At 35.3% G+C, this 19,646-nt stretch overlaps 1 protein-coding gene across 1 annotated transcript in view; it reads left to right on the top strand.

Annotated features, from left to right (window-relative positions):
- COL15A1 (collagen type XV alpha 1 chain) overlaps window positions 1-19,646 on the top strand; it is a 196,182-nt gene that overhangs the window by 165,584 nt on the left and 10,952 nt on the right. Inside the window, exons 29-33 of the mRNA XM_051966718.1 lie at window positions 327-416; window positions 644-693; window positions 823-924; window positions 9,731-9,875; window positions 13,467-13,531. Of these exons, the coding sequence (XP_051822678.1) occupies window positions 327-416; window positions 644-693; window positions 823-924; window positions 9,731-9,875; window positions 13,467-13,531 (452 nt within the window). The remainder of the gene's footprint in view (window positions 1-326; window positions 417-643; window positions 694-822; window positions 925-9,730; window positions 9,876-13,466; window positions 13,532-19,646) is intronic.

Here is a 19,646-nt window from a genome sequence, read left to right on the forward strand (position 1 = left end):
TTTTTTAATCTCGGGGTGAGTGGAAGAGGGAGAAGGATAAGCTTGGTCATTATGTTATTCTTATTGTTATTGTTCAGTTTCTTTTCTTTATTCTTTCCATTTAAATTGTTATAATCGTTGTTTCTATTGATTTCTTGGCTCAACCTCTTCATACTTATCATTTCTAATGTCACAGTAATAATGCATGACATTCACTCAACAAATTATTTAAGCCATTTCTCAATCAATGCGCAGTAGCTTATGATTCCCTTTTTGAAAACGTTACCATATTCTGTGACCATTTCACAAAAAATTAAAATTATTTTCTGTATGTTTTTAAATATCAGGCATTAAAGGAGAAAAAGGTTCCTGGGGTCTACCTGGGCAACCAGGCCCAAAGGGTGAAAAAGGAGATGAGGGTGAGCCAGGACCACCAGGTAATTTAAGTGTTATTCTAGACTATGTTATTTTCCTCTTAAATTTTGAGAAATACAATTGAGTTAGGGCCTAGATTGCAACCACAATTAACCCTTAATGTCAAGGCTGACATTACATTCCAATGATGTACAAACTGAAAAATAATTAAAATGTTGGGAGGTTTAGGTTGGAGGGGGTTGTTTTTAATTTCTAGATAGAAATGATCATTTTTAATGTTCTTTTTCAGGTCCCCCAATTCCTGTTACATACTTGAAGCACTTTATGGATAGAATGAAGGTACTCATTTCTTCACTTATTATTTGCTCTCTGGCTAACTACCATTACTGAAGAGTTACTGAGCTTATAAGGTTTGATCCATTTTTTTTTTTTTTAATGCTTACATTTTTCAATGTTGCTTTCTTTGAGGGTGAATCTGGAAACAAAGGAATCAAAGGTGAAAAGGGAGATTCCAATGGTGGATTTTTTATGCCTGGGCCCCCTGGATTACCAGGAAGTCCTGGACAAATGGTAGGTAATATCCCTTTAACATCAAATTCTCATGCGGAAGTCAATTTTCTCATTGGAAATTACATATTGCATTAACAATAATTAGAAATTAAGCTGAATCTCATAGATTCACAATCTCTTCACTAGAAAATATTTTTTCCATCTGTGCAGATAATAATCCTTGATTTTTTATTGTGTCTATGGTTTTTTTGTTTTGTTTTGTTTTGTTTTGTTTTTGTAAATCTTCCATAGAGGATTTACCTAATGCTTTAGAGACTTCACTACAATTCTCTTAACATCATAGAATTATAGAATAATAGTTTCAGGAACTGGAAGAGATCTTAGAGAATGTCCCCTCATTTAATAGATGGTTACATGACTTAAACTCTTCTTAAATTCAAATACAGTCTCAGATACTAACCAGTTGTGTGACCCTGGCCAAGTCACTTAATCCCATTTGTCTCAGTTTCTTCATCTGTAAAATAAGCTGGGGAAAGAAATGGCAAACCATTCCAGGATCTGAAAAACCCAAGAACACCCAAATGGGATCCCGAAGAGTCAGACTTGACTGATAATAAACTGAACAGCACAGAATAACCTTTCTGACTGTTCCAAGTTTATATGGATAATAACTTACCAGAGCCAGCTTTCAAACCTATTTCCTTAACTCTAAATTCAATGCTCTTTTCACTGTTTTATGGATCCAATGCAGCTTTCTGTCCCTCAATTTCACTGCATGACCAGTTTATCTGCTCTTCTGGCTACATGTCTTCAATAATTTGTTTTGAGAGAATCATGTTTGAGAATGTTCTCATTCAGAGAAAGAATTATGGAGTCTGAATGCAGATTGAATTATATACTATTTTTTTTCCTTTTTTTTGTTTTTCATTCTCATGACTTTTCCATTTTGTTCAGATTCTTCTTTTACAACATGACTAATATGTTTAATATGATTTTACATTTATAACCTTTTAGATTACTTGCTATCTTGGAAAGGGTGAAGGAAATATAGGGAGGAGAAAAAATGGAAATCAAAAAGTAAATGTTGAAAACTAATATATATATTAAAGAATATTAAATTTTTCAAAAAACAAATGTTATAAATATTAATAATATGTTTTGGCTGACTTCCCACATATAAGCCAAGACAGTAATATGCTGTGGGTCTTTTATACTCATTATGCATTTTTCCATTGCCATTTTTGCCCTCTGAATTTTTTTTTCTGAAATTGTGATGTTTCATGGTCCCCAACAATATAGCACAACCCTAAGAATAATGGTATTTTTAAAAAGGGAAGTGGTTTAGGATTATTGAATTTGAGAAAACCAGTGAGCCCCCAAATCAGAACCCACATAATGAAAGAAAGTAAAACACCTTAACCCAAAGGAAGTAAAAAAGGAAAAAAATTCAAATATAATGTCAGACTAGTTGCAGAAAAAATGGAAGTTGGGAGGGCTCATTACCATGTAAATAGCTATTCCATCATGATATAATTTTTAGTTAAATAGAACTTCTGGGCACAAAACATGAATCATTTTCCCAGAAGGAACTAGACTAAATAACTGTGTCAAACAGAAACTAGACATCAGGGTTTAAACCAAAATGTATAGGCTTCTTCTTTTTGACTACTTACTATGTGATTTACTCAGCCTCACCATTTTCTCTAACGCTTTTCCATTCTTTAGTCACCTAGATTTGCTATCTGGTTTCTAGATTATCTTACTGCTATTTTCTGGGCCATCCAAAAGCCTCCTTCAAATTCATAAAGTATGAGGCAAAATTCTAATTGTAGGAAGCCTGTAAAAGATTAACTGTCGAGTAATGTTTTAAAATGTCATTCACTTGCTCTAGAAGGAAATGTTGACAATATCTGTAAGTTCAGACAAATACCCGAATATACTGTTACTAACAGTATCAATCCACAGTAAAAAGAAAAAATGGATAACAGATGCATGTTGCCCAGATAATGAGATGCAATTGAATTGATACTCCAATGAGTGAATCTTTCATTCCTCATTATGAATAGACACATACTGAATATAGATAATAAAATGAATCCAGAATTGAATAGGAAGAGAAAGGAATGGACCAAGAAAGTTTCACAGACTTTCAGTGATACAAGGCACTCACCAACATAAAGCCCATATTGTGAGCATCGGGATTATCCTTAATGATGGCACATAACCATAAATATTGGTTTCATAAGAACCCAAACTAAAGAAGTTACCAGAAAAAAATGAAAAAATCACATAGTGGGTCATGAAGTCCGAAGACTGACTGTGCATTTTGTAATCACTTATTTCACATTAAGTAGACTTTTAAAAAATCTACAGTTTGTCTTAAGAGGAAGTGGGCCAACTATGTAACAAAAGCAAGAGATAACCTACCACAGTGCTAAGAATAATTAGAATTGAACAAATATAGGTTGATTTGTCGATGGCAATGGAACAGGATCCAAACTGTTGAAAATATTGCTATCCCTTCCCATTTGAAAGGGTACAACACATAAATACCATACTATATATTAAAATTTTAAAAGTTGTTGAGTCCTTTCCTCCTATTCTTCTCAAAATGGTAGTTTACCTTATCTGTGTGCCCCCTAGCATAGTCCCACAAGTTGGTCCTAAAATAGGAAATGAATGATAACCACTGGGGATTATATATAGGAGATTCCTGCTTCAGTGTGAGCTGAAATTAGATGGCCCCTGAGGTCCCTTTAAGAGTTGAGAGACTATTTTTTTTTTAAGTAGAGGAACTGAGGGTTGCCCAGATAATGAAAGAAATTGAAAATAAACAAATCACTTTCCAAATCCTGGATCCACACTTCCAAATCCAGCAGAAAACATGATTGCGAAGATATAATACAATCAAGTTAGTGGTTTGCTTTTTTTGTTTCAAGATGTCAACATTAACATTGTAAAAGTATTCATAAAATTTATACATATAATTTAAAATGATCCACATAACTTAGGAATTTGTAATAATGTTCATCAAATATTCATTTGAATATCTGCAACATACAAGATAGCATGCTATTTTCTGGGAAAGATAGATAAGATGGGTCTCTGTCCACAACAAGTTTACATTGCAACTGAATACATAGAATTTGAGATAAAAGATATGATGATACTATGTAGTATATGCTAACTCTCAATTAAGTGGTATGCTCAGTTACTGCTACAGTAGCTGACAGGAGCAAGTAAATGAGTGAATGAAACTCATTTAATAAGTGCTTACTATGTGCTAGACATTGGGTTAAATATAGGGATGCAAATATAAAAGCAAGGTAATTCCTACTGTCAAGGCGTTTATACCCTTGGCTATTGTTCTTCATTCTCAAAGAGGTCAAAAATGACATCACTATCTTAATCAAGTTAGTGTGTCTATGACTGATCAGATCAATATGAGATTGGGATGCTCTTGTATAGGACTGCTTGCCATCTGGGGAGAAGGTGGAGGGAGGGAGGGGAAAAGTCGGAACAGAAGTGAGTGCAAGGGATAATGTTGTAAAAAAATTACCCAGGCATGGGTTCTGTCAATAAAAAGTTATAATTATTAAAAATAAATAAATAAAATAAAGAGATTGAGATGCTCTGTCATAGGTTAGACATAAATAGTCCCTCTGACATTTGGGGTAGATTCTTTAACTTTGAGCATCTCATATTTCTTCTAAACTAAGTCAATACTGCTTTGCTCACAGAGCCCCGCATCTTCTCTGATGAGGGCACCCCAGCCTGGGCAGAACTATGCCAGTGTCTCCCATGTCATATAATCAATTCTAAAGTTCTAAAGAGAGACCTTGAGAGTGTGAATACTTGCCCTGTGTGAGTTTATACTCTAAAATTGGGAGAAAACATATATAGGGAGTGATGACTAAGGAAAGGTGCTTTGATCTATAAAGTCATAAGGATAATAAGTGGAGACATTAGGTGGCTGATTAACATGCTCTTTTCATCTGTAATGTTATTATTAATTGTCTAATGTTCTCAGACCAAGAGATTGGTCATCAAATCTTATAGCTACACTGAGACTTCAGAGACCATATAGTCCAACCACCTCATTTTGTGGATGAGAAAATCATACCTTAGGGAGGTTAACTTGCCAAAGATGACATGAACAGTAAGTGTCCGAGGAACGATTACTAAGGAAACTCAGCTATTCTGATTTCAAAGCCAGAATTCTTTGCATAGTACCAAAAAGGTACATATATACATGGCAGCAGAGTACTTAGCAAGAAAATGGCTGGAATGGATTAGGATGTGAAATTATGGTCTATTCTAGGGCTGGATAGATAGCGTGAATTATATTCATTTATTAATCAGATTAGATCTGTCCTGGGATAGTCATCAAAATCTAGGCAGGTACTCAGGCTCCTGTGCCTTTAAGCACCAAGCTGATAGGATCCAAGAGCTGCCTAAGGTTGTTAAAAGGCAGCTGAACCTGCCAAGGAATATCCATTTCCATCTGTCTCTGTGATTTCTTTGTACCACATGATCAAAAAAAATTAAGTTAACATATGTAAAGTGATGTGCAAATTTTAAAGCACTATATACATATTAACTGTTGTTGTTGTTGTTGTTGTTGTTGATGTTGTTGTTCCCTTCAAGACAACTCACTCTCTCTAGATCCTAACTGGCTTTTTGCTGTCCCCCTCGTGGATCTTTTCCACAGCTAAGTTGTTTTCCTATCCTCTCTACAATTTACCTCATTATTGAGAAATAATTTGATTCATTGGCAAACCTATGTTATCTCTAGATCAGAGCTTCTTAAATTTTTTCCACCTTATTGTGGACTCCTTATTGTCTGAGAATTTTTATGAGATTCTGAGTATATAGGTGTATAAAATAGATATACAAATCAAAAATTTACTGATAAAAATCATAATTTCAGAACCCCAACATTAAACTATAAGAGCCCATATAGGATTGCAAACCACAGAAGCAGGACTATAAAGGATTTCTGGTAGTCAACTTTCCCTTCCTCCTGAAATTTTGTCTTGATATAAGGCTTATTACTTGCATGTCTGCTGCTTCTATCTGAGTCCAGCTGTGGGAGCAAAGTCCCAGATACAATTTCAACTTAAAAGGCAGCCCTCATACACATAGAGAACATTATGGCCTCTTAACATGTCTTTCAAGTGGAAAAATCTGATAAAATTTCCATCTTGCCAGTATAAACTGCCTACAATTAGATATAATTAATAGCAACTAACAGTCAGAACTTAACTGAAAAAAAAAATGGCAGCCTCTAGGTCCAAACTATATTTATCAATAGAAACTTCAATTCTTAAATAAGTTTCAGGGCTAAGAATATCCCACACCTTCTTTACTTCACTTGGCCCTAGTAATTTGATTGATCCATCAGTCTTCTACACAAATTCAAAGGTGGGTTGAAGTCTTGCAGTTTCCTACTGTATCTACAATTCTGTGGTCCTCTGGGCAAAAACTTTCCCCATAAATTGCCTTAAAATGATCCTTGTTATTGAAAAAAAAGATAAGAAGTTTTATCAAGAACTCTACTGAAAGACCTCATGGAATTTTAGAGCTGAAAATGAATTCAGAAGTCATCTAATCCAACCCAGATCTGAAACATGAATTTCCTCTACATTTCTAGCTAGTTGAAAGCTGGGTTTATGAGGACCGAACATTTAGTATAGATGTGTGAAATGAATTTAACATTATCCAACTGTGCCTTTCCTTTTGTGTTGCCATACTGATTCCTCACATCAGAAAATCACTTGCTTGTTGAGCTTCCCTAGCTGGCCAATTAAACATACTACCTCCTTTTAGCCATCCTAAGATAGCTCATATATGGTTAACATAATGAAAATGTGTAACATCTGAGGTTTACAATCCCCTTGTTGGAGTTGTATTTCATAGAATAGTTGATATTCTACCTCTTTGGTTGCCCCATATAAAACTGTAAATTCTTGTAAATTTTATAATATAGGTTTTGGTGGTTTTCATGTTAGATATTAAGAAATCATGGGGAGTAGAAGAGATAGAAATTAGACTTGTAATCTTATTGGTCTAATAAACTTCAAGGTGAGGTAGTTTCTGTAAGCATAGGTTAGTGGCTTTTGTGAATCTTGTAATCTTGAACAGTTGCTTAGACCTAGGTCTTAAACTCAAAACTTTGTGGCCAGTTCTCTATTCACAAAGGCCTGGGTTCGAATTATGCCTCAAACATTCACTGAATAAAAGACCCTAGGCAAATAATCTAATCTCTATGTGCCTCTGGCAATTTCTTTGGATGTATCTGTGAAAGCAAAGATGGATTACAATCTGTATCTCTCTGGAAATTTCCACCCCAAGAGATCTTTACTTTGATAAAAGCAAAGATCTTTTCACAATTTCATTGTATTTGTATGCATTATCTAATTAGAGATTGAAAAGAACATACTTATTTCCAGTAGTCTTCAAAATTTTGTCCCTGTTTCTATTTTGAATTTAGTAAAAATTGAAGAGTATATAATTAAATAGATGCATTGCTACACATCCTCATTTTGTGTCATTATTTTTGACATCTAATATTGCTGATAAGTAAATAAAATGTTCATAAGAGTCTGCAGCTCATATAATTTGACAGATAAATTATAACATCTTTTATAAATAGTCAAACAGGTCTTATAACTGGAATGGTTTCTCACAATAGCTTCTTTTGATTTCACTGAGAGTGAAAAGAAGTTTGAGAGTGGGGCAAGCTAACTCATTCCTTTCTTCACTGTCAGGTTAAGAATCTATAATTGTTTACTCTTGTGGGTGCTTCAGGTTCCTAACCAGTACATTAATTATCCGGAGAAAGTTTTTCCTAAACTTCATTTTTTAACTGTTTCATAGGAGAAATGCCTCTTCCTGAGTGGATCAAAAGCTAAAAAATACAAATGTTTCTTCTTTTGTTTAGCCCTAAAATGAAATATGACTCTCTTTTCTTAAATCATTTGCTTTTAAAGGAGTCTTAAATCAAGAGCTTCTATTGTTTAGCAAAGAACTTTTAGTTTAAAAAAAATTCTATCCATCATTCTCTGATGGGTTAAGAAAATGCCACAGTCTCTTTTTAAAAAAAATAATTGTTTTAACTTCTAGTGACAAGGGTAAATACTCATAAATATGAACAAGAATAAAAGAAAGCACCCACAAAACATGAAAACAATGAAGGGAAATTATATGCAAAAGTGTTTGTAATTATATATAAAACCAAACAGGTCCATTATTCTCCCATTGTCAAATGAAACAGAAGCTATGAATGTTCATTTAGTGTAGTCATGTGGCACACTAGATTGAAAGCTGACCTCTAAATCAGAAGTTTTGGAAAAATCTGACATATACTTCTTGGGAGACCCAGGAAAATCATTTAATCTTCTAATGATTCAAGCAAACTCCCAAAGCAAAGCTCTAAATCACAAAACATTGACATTGGTGGAGAGAATATCTTTGTCTGGCATTCCTAATACCAGTAAATCACAAATATAGACCAAAAAACCTAATTACTCAAAATGAGTTTGTTCTTTGAAAGCAAATGTTGCTTTCACTTACCAAGTTAATGTCAGTGTGCAAGTATTGCTTTTGGTTCCTCTTCCTTTAGTGTGTTCTTTCTATAACATGTAACAGATCACTCTGACCCCTACTGCAGCTATATTACATTCCCCCCTTCTCCTGGTTGGTTCTCTGGTACCCATAAAGGGGACTGAAAATGTTGGGGCTCTCTGCAAATCACTTCAGTTCCTACCAGTAGCCATTCCCCCCAAAGGCTGTGGTGATCCTGGTTTTATTTAGCCACTAACTGTCAGATTAGTTTTTATAAAGAAATATTTATTTCAAAAAGCATAATAACAAATATTCAAATAACATAGCTCAATTTCCATAGAACCCAGGAGCTTCGTAAATGAATGTGGGGAGTCATGAAATTTTATTATCAGCAAATGTTTGATTTGTATATCTATTTTATATATCCATATATCCAGAGTTGCATAAAAATTTCTTAGGCAAAAAGGGGTTGCAATTGGAAATAGTTTAACAAGCCCTGAAAAAGAACAATTCCATTTCCAAGTCCAAAAACCAACTTGGGCTCCAATCTCAGATACCCTGACTTCTTGAGTATTCCCTGCTGGCCCATTTGCTTATATCATTTCACCTTTAATTCTGATTCCAGGATCAACAGAGTTTAGACTCCCTGGTCTGGTGGGATTTATCTCCAGCACCTAAAACTGTAAGGGACACATCGAACAAAACCAAAAACATTCCAGCCCATTTCTTAGTACCAGGGTAAAAGTGAGGAAAGGGAAAGTTTTCCTTCTACCAATTCAGTTTACATGAGTCAACTGTGATTTTCACTCCTTGGACATAGCAGAAAGGAGTTCCCAGGAAAGAGAGCAGCCATTTCAATCTATACAGTTAAAAAAATTCAGACTGTTCTAGCTATATAGCCAGTCAAAGGAAGTTACTCCTCTTGCCATGTCTTAGAGGTAATACCAGGAAGCAGGGCATGTGCACTATGTGACAAACTCTCTTATAAATATAACAACTTAATTTTATTTCTTTTCTAATATGCCTCCTGTTATCATCTCTTCTGGTTCTCTGGACAGTTATGTTAGTATTAATTAATACAGGTGCTTAGGATGAGCCTTGAACACTGTCAATGTGGAGAAGAAAATGATTTCATGAAGTCATTAGTGAATGTTTGATTAACATTTTTTTGGTAGGAAATGTAAGTTTTAAGTGAGAAATTCAAGACAATTTCCTTAAAAGATCCTTCACTCAGAAATCCAAATGTCTCTAAGCGATTAATTGTGTCTTTTCTTCTATTACTTTGCGTTTGCCTTACTAGGGCCAGAAAGGAGATTCTGTCATTGGACCCAGAGGCCCACCTGGGGCACCAGGCTTGCCTGGGCCTCCTGGTTATGGAGCTCATGGACTTCCAGGACCTCCAGGACCCCCAGGGCCACCAGGACCCCCAGCAATATTGGGATCAGGTTTGGGATCATTTGAGCTTTGTATCTCTGATACTTGACACACAATAAGTATTTTTAAAATATTGTATTAAATAGATGTTCTAAGTTGGTGTCAACTCTTATATTCACAGGTGGATTAAATAGTACTTTCTATCATGGACAATCACATTCTTATGAACAAAAGTTTCTCCAAAGACTTTCAGAAACATAGAGCTTAGAATAATTTATATTTTTATGCAGTTATTGGCAACAAACACTACATCATCCCTGGATATTTCAATTAATCTTCAGCTTAGGGTTGATTTATAGTAGAAAATATTAGCATAACATGGATCAATTAATAGCATATACTATGTTACCTGATGATTTAAACACTATTTTTTATTCTCTCCAAACTTAGGGGACAGGGTGTGTTTATGTATGTGGGTACCAGTAAATGTAAGGCATACTCATAACTTCACTTTTTTTTTTTTTAGCAATTTACAAATGTTCTAAACTTCCTTTCTTTACGGCAAAATAAATTATAGAAAGAAAATTGAAAATGAAAATAATAAACAAAAGTCATATCAATCATTAAGTCACCCACAAGGATGACCCCGTTACTTCCTCTTTAACAAACTGTAGCTCAGAGCTCAAGTGCAGTTTATATTAGGATTTATAAACAACATAATAAACCATTTATCTCACGTCTATATTTTAAGGAAAAGAGTTTTTGGTCAAGTGCTATGTAAATATAAGTTTCTTGAATTTATCTTTTTTTTTTCAAATTCCTATTGGATTTATGTATTTCCACATAATTTGAGGTGTTATACATTTACTTATCCAAATGTTTCAAGCACTTATGATCCAGAAGAGAATATTTCATCCTGGAGATATACAAGAACTTTTAGAATTTATTTAACAGAATAATGACCTATATTTTAGGAAAATTACTTTAGATACTGTATGGAGTATACATTGGAGCAAAGGGATATTTGAGGCTGAGAGATCAATTAGGAGGTTGCCATAATAGTTGGGATGATAGCCTGAATTAACATCATGACTGAATGAGTGGAGAGAAGAAAGCATATGCCAGGGGTATTGTGGAGATAGAAACAAAAATATTTGGTAACTGATTAGATATGTGATGTGAAGGAATATTGGCAAGACTAGGGGAAAATTGATGTTGTGAATCTGGAAATAGCAAAATGATAAGACCCTTGAATGAAACTATCCTGGGAGACTAGACCACAGCTTCTTGAGAAAAAGATGAATTCATATGATGGACTTTGTTTACAATACTATTTTTCCATGAACCCAAACACCAGGCAAAATACAGAGTGCTTACTGTTTTCCTTTATATCCAGTTTCCCTTGTCATATCCATGAAAATCTTCTGTATTAAGCTTAGGCAATGTTAGCCTAGGAAAATATGTACAGAGTTCCTGCCAAGAGACCAGTGCTTATTTATAAAAATTTTGCAAACAAACCACACCTTTAAAAAAATGGAGTCTGCCCTAAATCTGAGTTTTCTTTACCTCTGTTGCAACTTCTGGTGTGTCCTCTCAGAAGTTCTCTCTGTCTATCTTTCTGACTGATTAAACTGTTTTTAATGTCCCAAATCCTACTTCACATTTCCCCCCACCCCACAAAGGAACAGAAGCCAGAACTAGAAGCATAAAGGAAGCAATATGACAACCTTTCCATGATAGTCTTGCTTCTCCTTCCTTTCAGCTGCCAACTTTCCTCGCTCTGTAGCTGTCTCATTAATAACAGAGGAAATGGCAGCTCTTTTCAATGTATTTCTGGGAGAGAATGATAGGTGAAAAGAAAAGAGAATGGCATGGGACATTCTAATAGGACCTCAGAATCTCCCTACACCATGCCCATCCAGCCAGATTTCTTGCTGCTCCTCACATGTGTTAAACCTCCAAATTCCATGCTTTCACACTAGCTGTCCTTCATGCCCCTCTTCACCTCTGACTCTTAGAACCCAATCTTTTGTTTCCTTCAATATTCAGTTTAAATGATACCTTATATATCAAAACTCTCCTGATCCCTCTCCAACTGCCATCACCTCTCTCCCCTAACTCACAATGTCTTTGTATTATATGGCTGTGTGACATATACATATCTCCAATAACTTGTCCTCCAACCTCCACTTGAATACTAGTGACAGGGAACTCTCTGCCTCCCAAGGCAATCTGTTCTATTTTTTTAAACTATTTCTAACTTCAAGGAATTTTTTTTCTTATATTCTGATTCTGCTACTGAGATTTCTATCCACTGATTCTTACCTTTTGGATAGAGACAAAGAAAAAAAAAAAAAAACAGAGACAAACAGAGAGATTGAGAAAGAAAGAAAGAGAGTGTTTATTAAGTACTTATTTTATGCTTATTATTGCATAGCACTTATTATGTTCCAGGCACTCTGCTAAGTACTGAGAATGCAAAACATGAAAAAAGAGACAGTCTCTGCTCTCAAAGGGCTTACATAAAGATAGAAAAGCACAAAGAGGGGAAGTATGTGAACAAGGTAGAGAAGTATTCTGCAGAGTCAGATTAGAAGTAAGCAGGGGCCAGGGACTTCCTTAAATGGAGGTTTTGAGGAACAATTACCAGTCAGAGGATGAGGCAAACATCATTTCCCCTTTAGATACTTTGTAGGTTCATCATTGTTCATATATGTTCTCTTTTTTTTTTTTTTTTAACAGTATGAGTTCCTTGAGGGCAGGAACAGTGTTTTTGCTTTTCTTTGTATCTCTGATGTTTAGTCTCATGCCCAGCCTATAGTAAGTTCTTTAATAAATGTTTGCAAACTTTGATCCTTCTTCCATATGACAGCCCTTCAGAAATTTAAAGACATGAGTCATTTTTCCCCTCAGTGTCTCTTATCCAGACTACACATTTTCAGTTCCTTCAGATGATTTATTTGATCTGCCTCGTCATTAAATTCTCCTTATTACAGATTTATTAGGCCCATCAGCATGTTGTAGAGAAAGTCTTAATAGCACTGACAAGTTATTCTTCTCAAAGTTTCATTGACAATGATTAGAAAACACTCTTTTCTGAATGTTTGCAATTTAATTGGGTATGATTAATTATTTTTCTATGCACTGTTTTTGTTTCCCTCTAAGGAGTTGATGGAGAAAAGAACTGGAAGAATGTTAGTGGAATTTTTGCATCCTATGGAGCATGCTCAGTTAGAATGAGACAAATGACGATATTATGGGATGCAATCAAACTAAGAGAGTGAGAGGAGAGAGAGAGAGAGAGAGAGAGAGAGAGAGAGAGAGAGAGAGAGAGAGAGAGAGAGAGTCAGAGACGGAGAGAAGGAGAGTATTACAGAAGAATGGATGGAGGGAGGGAGGGAGAGAGAAACAGAGACAGAGAGAAGAAAGGAGAGAATATAGGACACAGGATAGAGAAAGGGAAGATGGGATGGAGGGGGTAAGGGAAAAGAAAGAAGAAGAGATAGACAGACAGAGACAGAGAGACAAAGAGAGACAGAGAGACAGAGAGACAGAGAAAGAGAAACAGACAGAGAGACACAGAGAGAGAGAGAGAGAGAGAGAGAGAGACAGACAGACAGACATAGAGAGAGATGTAATATAAACTTTCTGCTTTATTTCAGCGGTGGCACTTCCAGGCCCACCTGGCCCTCCAGGTCAGCCAGGACGTCCAGGATCCAGGAACCTGGTGAGTTAATATTTATACATCAAAGAGAAAAGTCACATATATACATAATGGGTCTATATTGAGAACAATTTCTATTGGAAAATGTCAAGAATGTGCCTTTATTAATTAGAAAATGATCAGAAGTTCTCAGATTTCTGAAGCTATCTTCTTAGGACTATGACTTACATCCTGGCTAATTGTTGATTTCTGGAAATAATAGACTTTTTTAAAAATGACTCACCACTTCCTGGTGAATTAATAATCATACCCTGACTGAGAAAAAATGGTCATTTAGGATTTAAACAAGTCATTTTATCCTAAAGCAACTCTTTTGAAGATTTGAACTAGAATCTTTAGCCCCAGCATGTTTGTGTTCGGCACCCTTAGGCTTGCATTGAGTAAGTTTAGCAGCTGGAATCACTGGGCTTTTTGCCTTAGAATCAGGCCTGGTGGTCTTAGGATCATACTTCTGACTCTACTGTCAGACTTGTTGACCTTGGAATCAGTGAGCCTGGTAGCCTTGGGGTCAGTGATTCTCGTGACCATCGAGTGGGGCTTCATGATCCTGGAGTCTGGACATTTGGTGCCAAGCTTAAAACCTGGATAGTTGGCTGTCTTAGGGATGGCATACCAGACATTTGCATGGAGAATCTGTTTTGCAGGTCTTGGTGCTCCAGGACATATTGATTTCTGCTCAGTTCTTGATGCTTCTTCTTTAGCCCCTTCTTGTTGTGTAGCAATGTGCATATATTTCAGAAACTTGGGGCCTACCTCTTTCAGAGACTCATATGTCAAGAGGTTTCTTGCTGCCATTTCTGTGTCATTTTTGAGATTGTTTATTAATGACATGGTTCTTTTTTATAGCTTTTTATTTACAAGATATATGCATGGGTAATTTTTCAGCATTGACAATTGCAAAATCTTTTGTTCCAACTTTTCCCCTCCTTCCACCCCCTCCCCCAGATAGCAGGTTGACCAATACCTGTTAAATATGTTAAAGCATAAGTTAGATACAATATATGTATACATGTCCATACAGTTATTTTGCTGTATAAAAAAGAACAGGACTTTGAAATAGTGTACAATTAGCCTGTGAAGGAAATCAAAAATGCAGGAGGACAAAAATAGAGGGATTGGGAATTCTATGTAGTGGTGATGACATGGTTCTTAAACTTATCTATTATGAACTAGTAGTGTCTGAGAGTAAGAAAAAGAGAAAGAGAATGGACTTCTAAAAGACAGAGATTCACAGGATCCTGGTCGCAAACAAGATCAAAGATTTAGAGCATAAAGGTGATCTATTTAGTCCAACCCTTTCATTTTACAGATGGGAAAACCAAAATCCAAGGAGGTCATAAGATGATCATAGATTTAGAACTGAAATGGACATTAGAAGACATTTCCTCTCATCTTAAAAATGAGAAAAGTGGGGCACAGAGAGATGAATTGATTTGCCCAGGGTAACACAGCTAATATGTGGCAGAAATTGAACTCAGATCTTTGGACTCCAAAGTCAGCATTCTTTGCACTGTACCATGTACCACAGTATCATTCTGCTGCTATAAGACCATGAGGCTTACAAATTGTTATGTTGTAGTAAAATAACACTTCAATTAATACATTGCTAGACTTCTAAGCACAAAATAAACAAAAAATTTAAATAGCCCTTTACTGAAACAACTTATAGAGAGAACTACACTTAGCTCAATAATGGCAAGAAGGATTTGGTCTTATATCTATAATGAATAATAATTTTAATAGAGCTTTGTAATTATCATAAATCTTTACATAGATAATTTCATTTGCTTCTGTGAAGAAGACAGGAAAAGTATCGTTATTCCCATTTCTCAGATATTGAAACTGAGGAGCATAGCATTTGAATGACCTAATAGCACAAAATTAGTAAATGGGCCAGAAAGCAAATCTGGCTCCTAATTTGTTGGTCTAACTGTTCCATGACTTCTCAAGATTCTGCCTTGAGGACAGACTCACAGGCTTAAGCAATCTTTCTCAAACAATATTTTCACTCTCTGCAGAAAAGCTTCTCCTTTGATGTTGCTATCAATGTCCTTATGATTTCTGCATCACCAACACTGTTGACCCTAGGCCTCTTATCAGTTTAAATCTGTGCTTATACTCCATATTGCATTTGACTTTGTTGATGGATTCTGAAGCAATGAGTCTCACCATTCCAGGAATTTGTACTAAGATTCATAAGGAAAGCATAGTTCCAAATCTGTGTATCTAATATGGGACTTCTCCAGGCATGACACCAGATCTTAATTTATACAAGTTCTCCTTAATGTTCTATTTTTAACATAACTCCAGGCACAAACATCAAAAATTATATCTTAAATGCTGTAAAGAGATTAAAATTTTGAATACTGTCTGTATAATAAAATCTGTTTCATAATGAACTGATTTCTGTAATGATATTTTATATAACAGTCTGGGCCACAAGTAGAAGCAATCAGTATGGTGAGTTATGTGCCCATATAGAGTTATATGTCCATAACTCTAGAGCAAGAAGATAACATGTTTATGAGAGGCAATTGAGATTTAGGAAGATTCAATGACTTATCCAAAGTCACATAGGTGCATCAGATCATTTTCACTCTATCACACTGATTCCTGCTATTAATTTATTGTTGTTCAGTCATGTCTGACTCTTCATGACATTTGGAAATTTCTTGGCAGAGATACCAGATTTGTCATTTCCTTCGTCAGCTCATTTTACAGGTGAGGAAACTGAGGCATAGTTGAGTGATTTGCCTAGGGTCACAGCTAATAAGCATCCGAGGTTAGATTTGAACTCAAGAATGCAAGTCTTTCTGACTTCAGGCTCAGTACTCTATCCACTGAACCACCTGGCTACCCTGCTGTTAATTGCCAGTCATTAATCCTGCCTTCTACAGATGAGTTTAATAAATGGCTTCCTAGAATATCTTCTGGCAAGCCCTTGTGTCATGTAAACCTGAAATGAAGAACTAGAGAGCTCCAAAGATGAAAGAACCCTTTTAAAAAAGAGAAGAAAGAAAAGGAGAAAGAGAAGAATAAGGAGAAAGAAGAGGAGGAGAGAAAGGAAAAAGAGGAGGAAGAAAAGAAGAAGGAAGAGGAGAAGGAGGAAGAAGAGGAAAAGGAGAAGAAGAAAAGAAGAAGGAAAAGGGGGAGGAGGAGAAGAGAAAGATGAAGATGATGATGAAGAAGAAGAAATCTTAATTCATCTATGCCTTGACTTGCACTATAGGAATAAGAAGTAAACATGTAAACTTTAAAAGCTCTAGGACATTGAAACTTTCCAATCACTCCAGTAGCATCTGTTGCATACAAAGCAGGTGATTTGTTCTACTTGGTTTATTAAATTCAAAAGGAGCATTTGTGATGGAAGAAACATTACCAGATGAGACCAGTTTGATCAGCATTATAAAAATATTCAAAGATAAACTTTATTCATAAGTAACTTCTCTTTAAAAGCCCACAATATTACTCTGTGATTTGGGCACTGGATGATTGCTTTCCAGTGACATCTTACTTAGAAGTGGCAAAGCTGCCCTTCAAAAATATACATGGCTCAGGAATATATTTACTTAGTGCCATCTTTTGCTTTCTCAGTTTGGTTGGGACTGGCCATAGAGTTGTCCTCAGGTCTTTTGATAGAACAATGCAAATAAAATCTGCTCTAAATACTCTAATTTAGTTCTCTTTCTGTCCAGAAGTTCTCAGCAGAATCAGCAGAGAACTAACCAAGAGTTCTTGTAAAAGGGAGCTAGGCTGGGCTTGCAATCAGTAAGACCCAAATTCAAATCTTACTTTAAACATTAGGTGACCCTGAGGAAATCATTTAAATGGTTTCACTCTCCTCAGTTTTCTCATCCATAAAATGAGAAGGGTTGGACTCAGTGTCCTCCAAAGTTCCATTTCAGTTTTAAATCTATAGTATCTAAATCTAAATCTACTACTAAAATTTAGATACTATAATATAAATGAATACTGATTCACTAATTTTTTTATGCTTGCCTTTTTGAAGCCATGCACAAATCTCCATTTTCTCTTTTAAGTTTTAGAAAAAACCTTCTTAAGCTTCTTTTACTAGAGTTATATAGCTTTCAGTAATTAATACGTGAGTCAAATCTTCTGTTTATAGATACATTATTTCATATATTCTGTATACATAATTTTTTACAAGCTATAGAAATATGACCTACTTTGTTCTAATTTATTTCTGCATTTTAATGAAAACCCTTGAATCCTTGAAAATAATTATATTAGTCTGTTTGGTATGACTTCAGTGAAGTACCACCAGAATGGAGTGATATTCCCTGAAATTATTGAACTGAATAAGATTTGAGTGCCCTTCCTTCACTAAAAGCCTCTATCCCCAAATGCTGCAGAGCAGGCTTTTCATGTGATACAGTGATGTCCTCAGAGATAACTAAGGTGTATTCAGGTAGTTGTCCAAACAGACACTGCTGAGATGTTCAAGCTTTTAAAAAAAAATTTATCTCACACCTGCTTTTCTCCTCTGCTGTCAGAGTCCTGCTGCCTCAGTTCCCATTTCTAATCTTTGCCCAGGCTTCTGCTGTTTGGGGCTCCTGGTACTTGGCACACTCTTTCCTCTCTTATTTACTCTTTTTCTTCTAGCTTGATCTATCTATTTCCTTTTTTTTATTCCTTCTCCTGTATTTTTGGGGACATTTCTGTTGTTGTTTTGGTTTGGGTTGGGTTTTTGGAATCAGAATCTTGACTTTCACAACCATCACTGCAGTGTTGCATCTTCTTTGAGGTCAACAAACAAAATGTCAGATGGACTCATGAGATCTTTGGCTCTTCTTGACTAGTTTCAAGTTGCTTTGCTGCTCAGACATACTTTGCTGCCAAAGATGATGGCTTAAAAAAAAAAAAAAAACAACTTTTGAATCACTGCTATTCTGTGAGTTTAAGTCTTGGGAGACAGCATGGAAAAAAATCATGCATTTGGAATTGGAGGTTGGAGATTCAGTGTCAGTTCTGCTAACTTGCTACCTGTGTTAACTGGAGCATAATCATTTCTCCATTATAGGCCTTATTTTCCTCATCTATAAGAGGAGAAGATTAGATGAAATTAATTCTAAGCTCCCTTCCAGCTCCAAAACTATGATTCTATGAAACCTAATCTCTAAGTTAAATATATCTGTACTATACGTTCTGCATAAATTAGGGGTGAACAAATTTTTTCAATAGAGAATCATTGTCTCATAGTAAAAGTTTAATAAGTACTATGCAGCCCAATTTGTTCACAGATATGTTGGGGGAAGGAGGCAGCAAACACATTTAGAAAAAAATTTAAAAGTTTTAATGTAATGATTTTTTGAAATTTAGAAAAGGAATCATAAAAGTTCATCCAATAAGTAAAATAATTTGAGAAAGTGTACTTGAACCCCATTGAAATGTCACATCATGAGGAAATAGAGGAAGAAATCAAGTCAACCAAGAGAGAGGGATGGAAAAAGAAGCAAATCCTAAATTTTGTGACTTTAGGATTAAGGTAGTTTTGTCATCATTTTGCATATGAATAAACTGAAAAGAAAGTTAAATGATTCACTTAATTAGTTATCTGTAGATGATTCACTTAATTAGTTATCTATGGAGCTAAATTTAAAACCTAGTCCTTTCTAAAAATTCGGTTCAGTGCACCTACTGTCCACAAAGTATTTTTTTTACTGCTAAGGACATTAACCCCCACCACCACCATCACCAAAAACAACAACGAGAAGTCCCTTCTCTCAAAGAATTTACATGAGGGGAAGAAGGAAGGTACCATATACATACATATATACATACGAACATATATATATATATATATATATATATGCATATATATATAAATTAATGCAAATTATTTTAGAAGAAAAGGAGAAAGCACTATTTACCAAGTGGGTGACTCAGTACAGAGATCCCACAATAGATATTAGAATTCCTGCACAAAGTGAAAAATTATACTAAAATCCCTTTTACATCTAAGGTTTTTATATCCTTTACCTCTCATTGCAGGCATTGGGCCAGAAAAATATTGAATGGCAGGCAACTATAAAAAAGTGGAATGGGAAGGAAGCCCTCCATAATAACTAATTTACTTCCTGCAGAATATCAACAGCTT

Source organism: Antechinus flavipes, chromosome 1 (genome assembly GCF_016432865.1).
Source record: "Antechinus flavipes isolate AdamAnt ecotype Samford, QLD, Australia chromosome 1, AdamAnt_v2, whole genome shotgun sequence".
Lineage (NCBI taxonomy): Eukaryota > Metazoa > Chordata > Mammalia > Dasyuromorphia > Dasyuridae > Antechinus > Antechinus flavipes.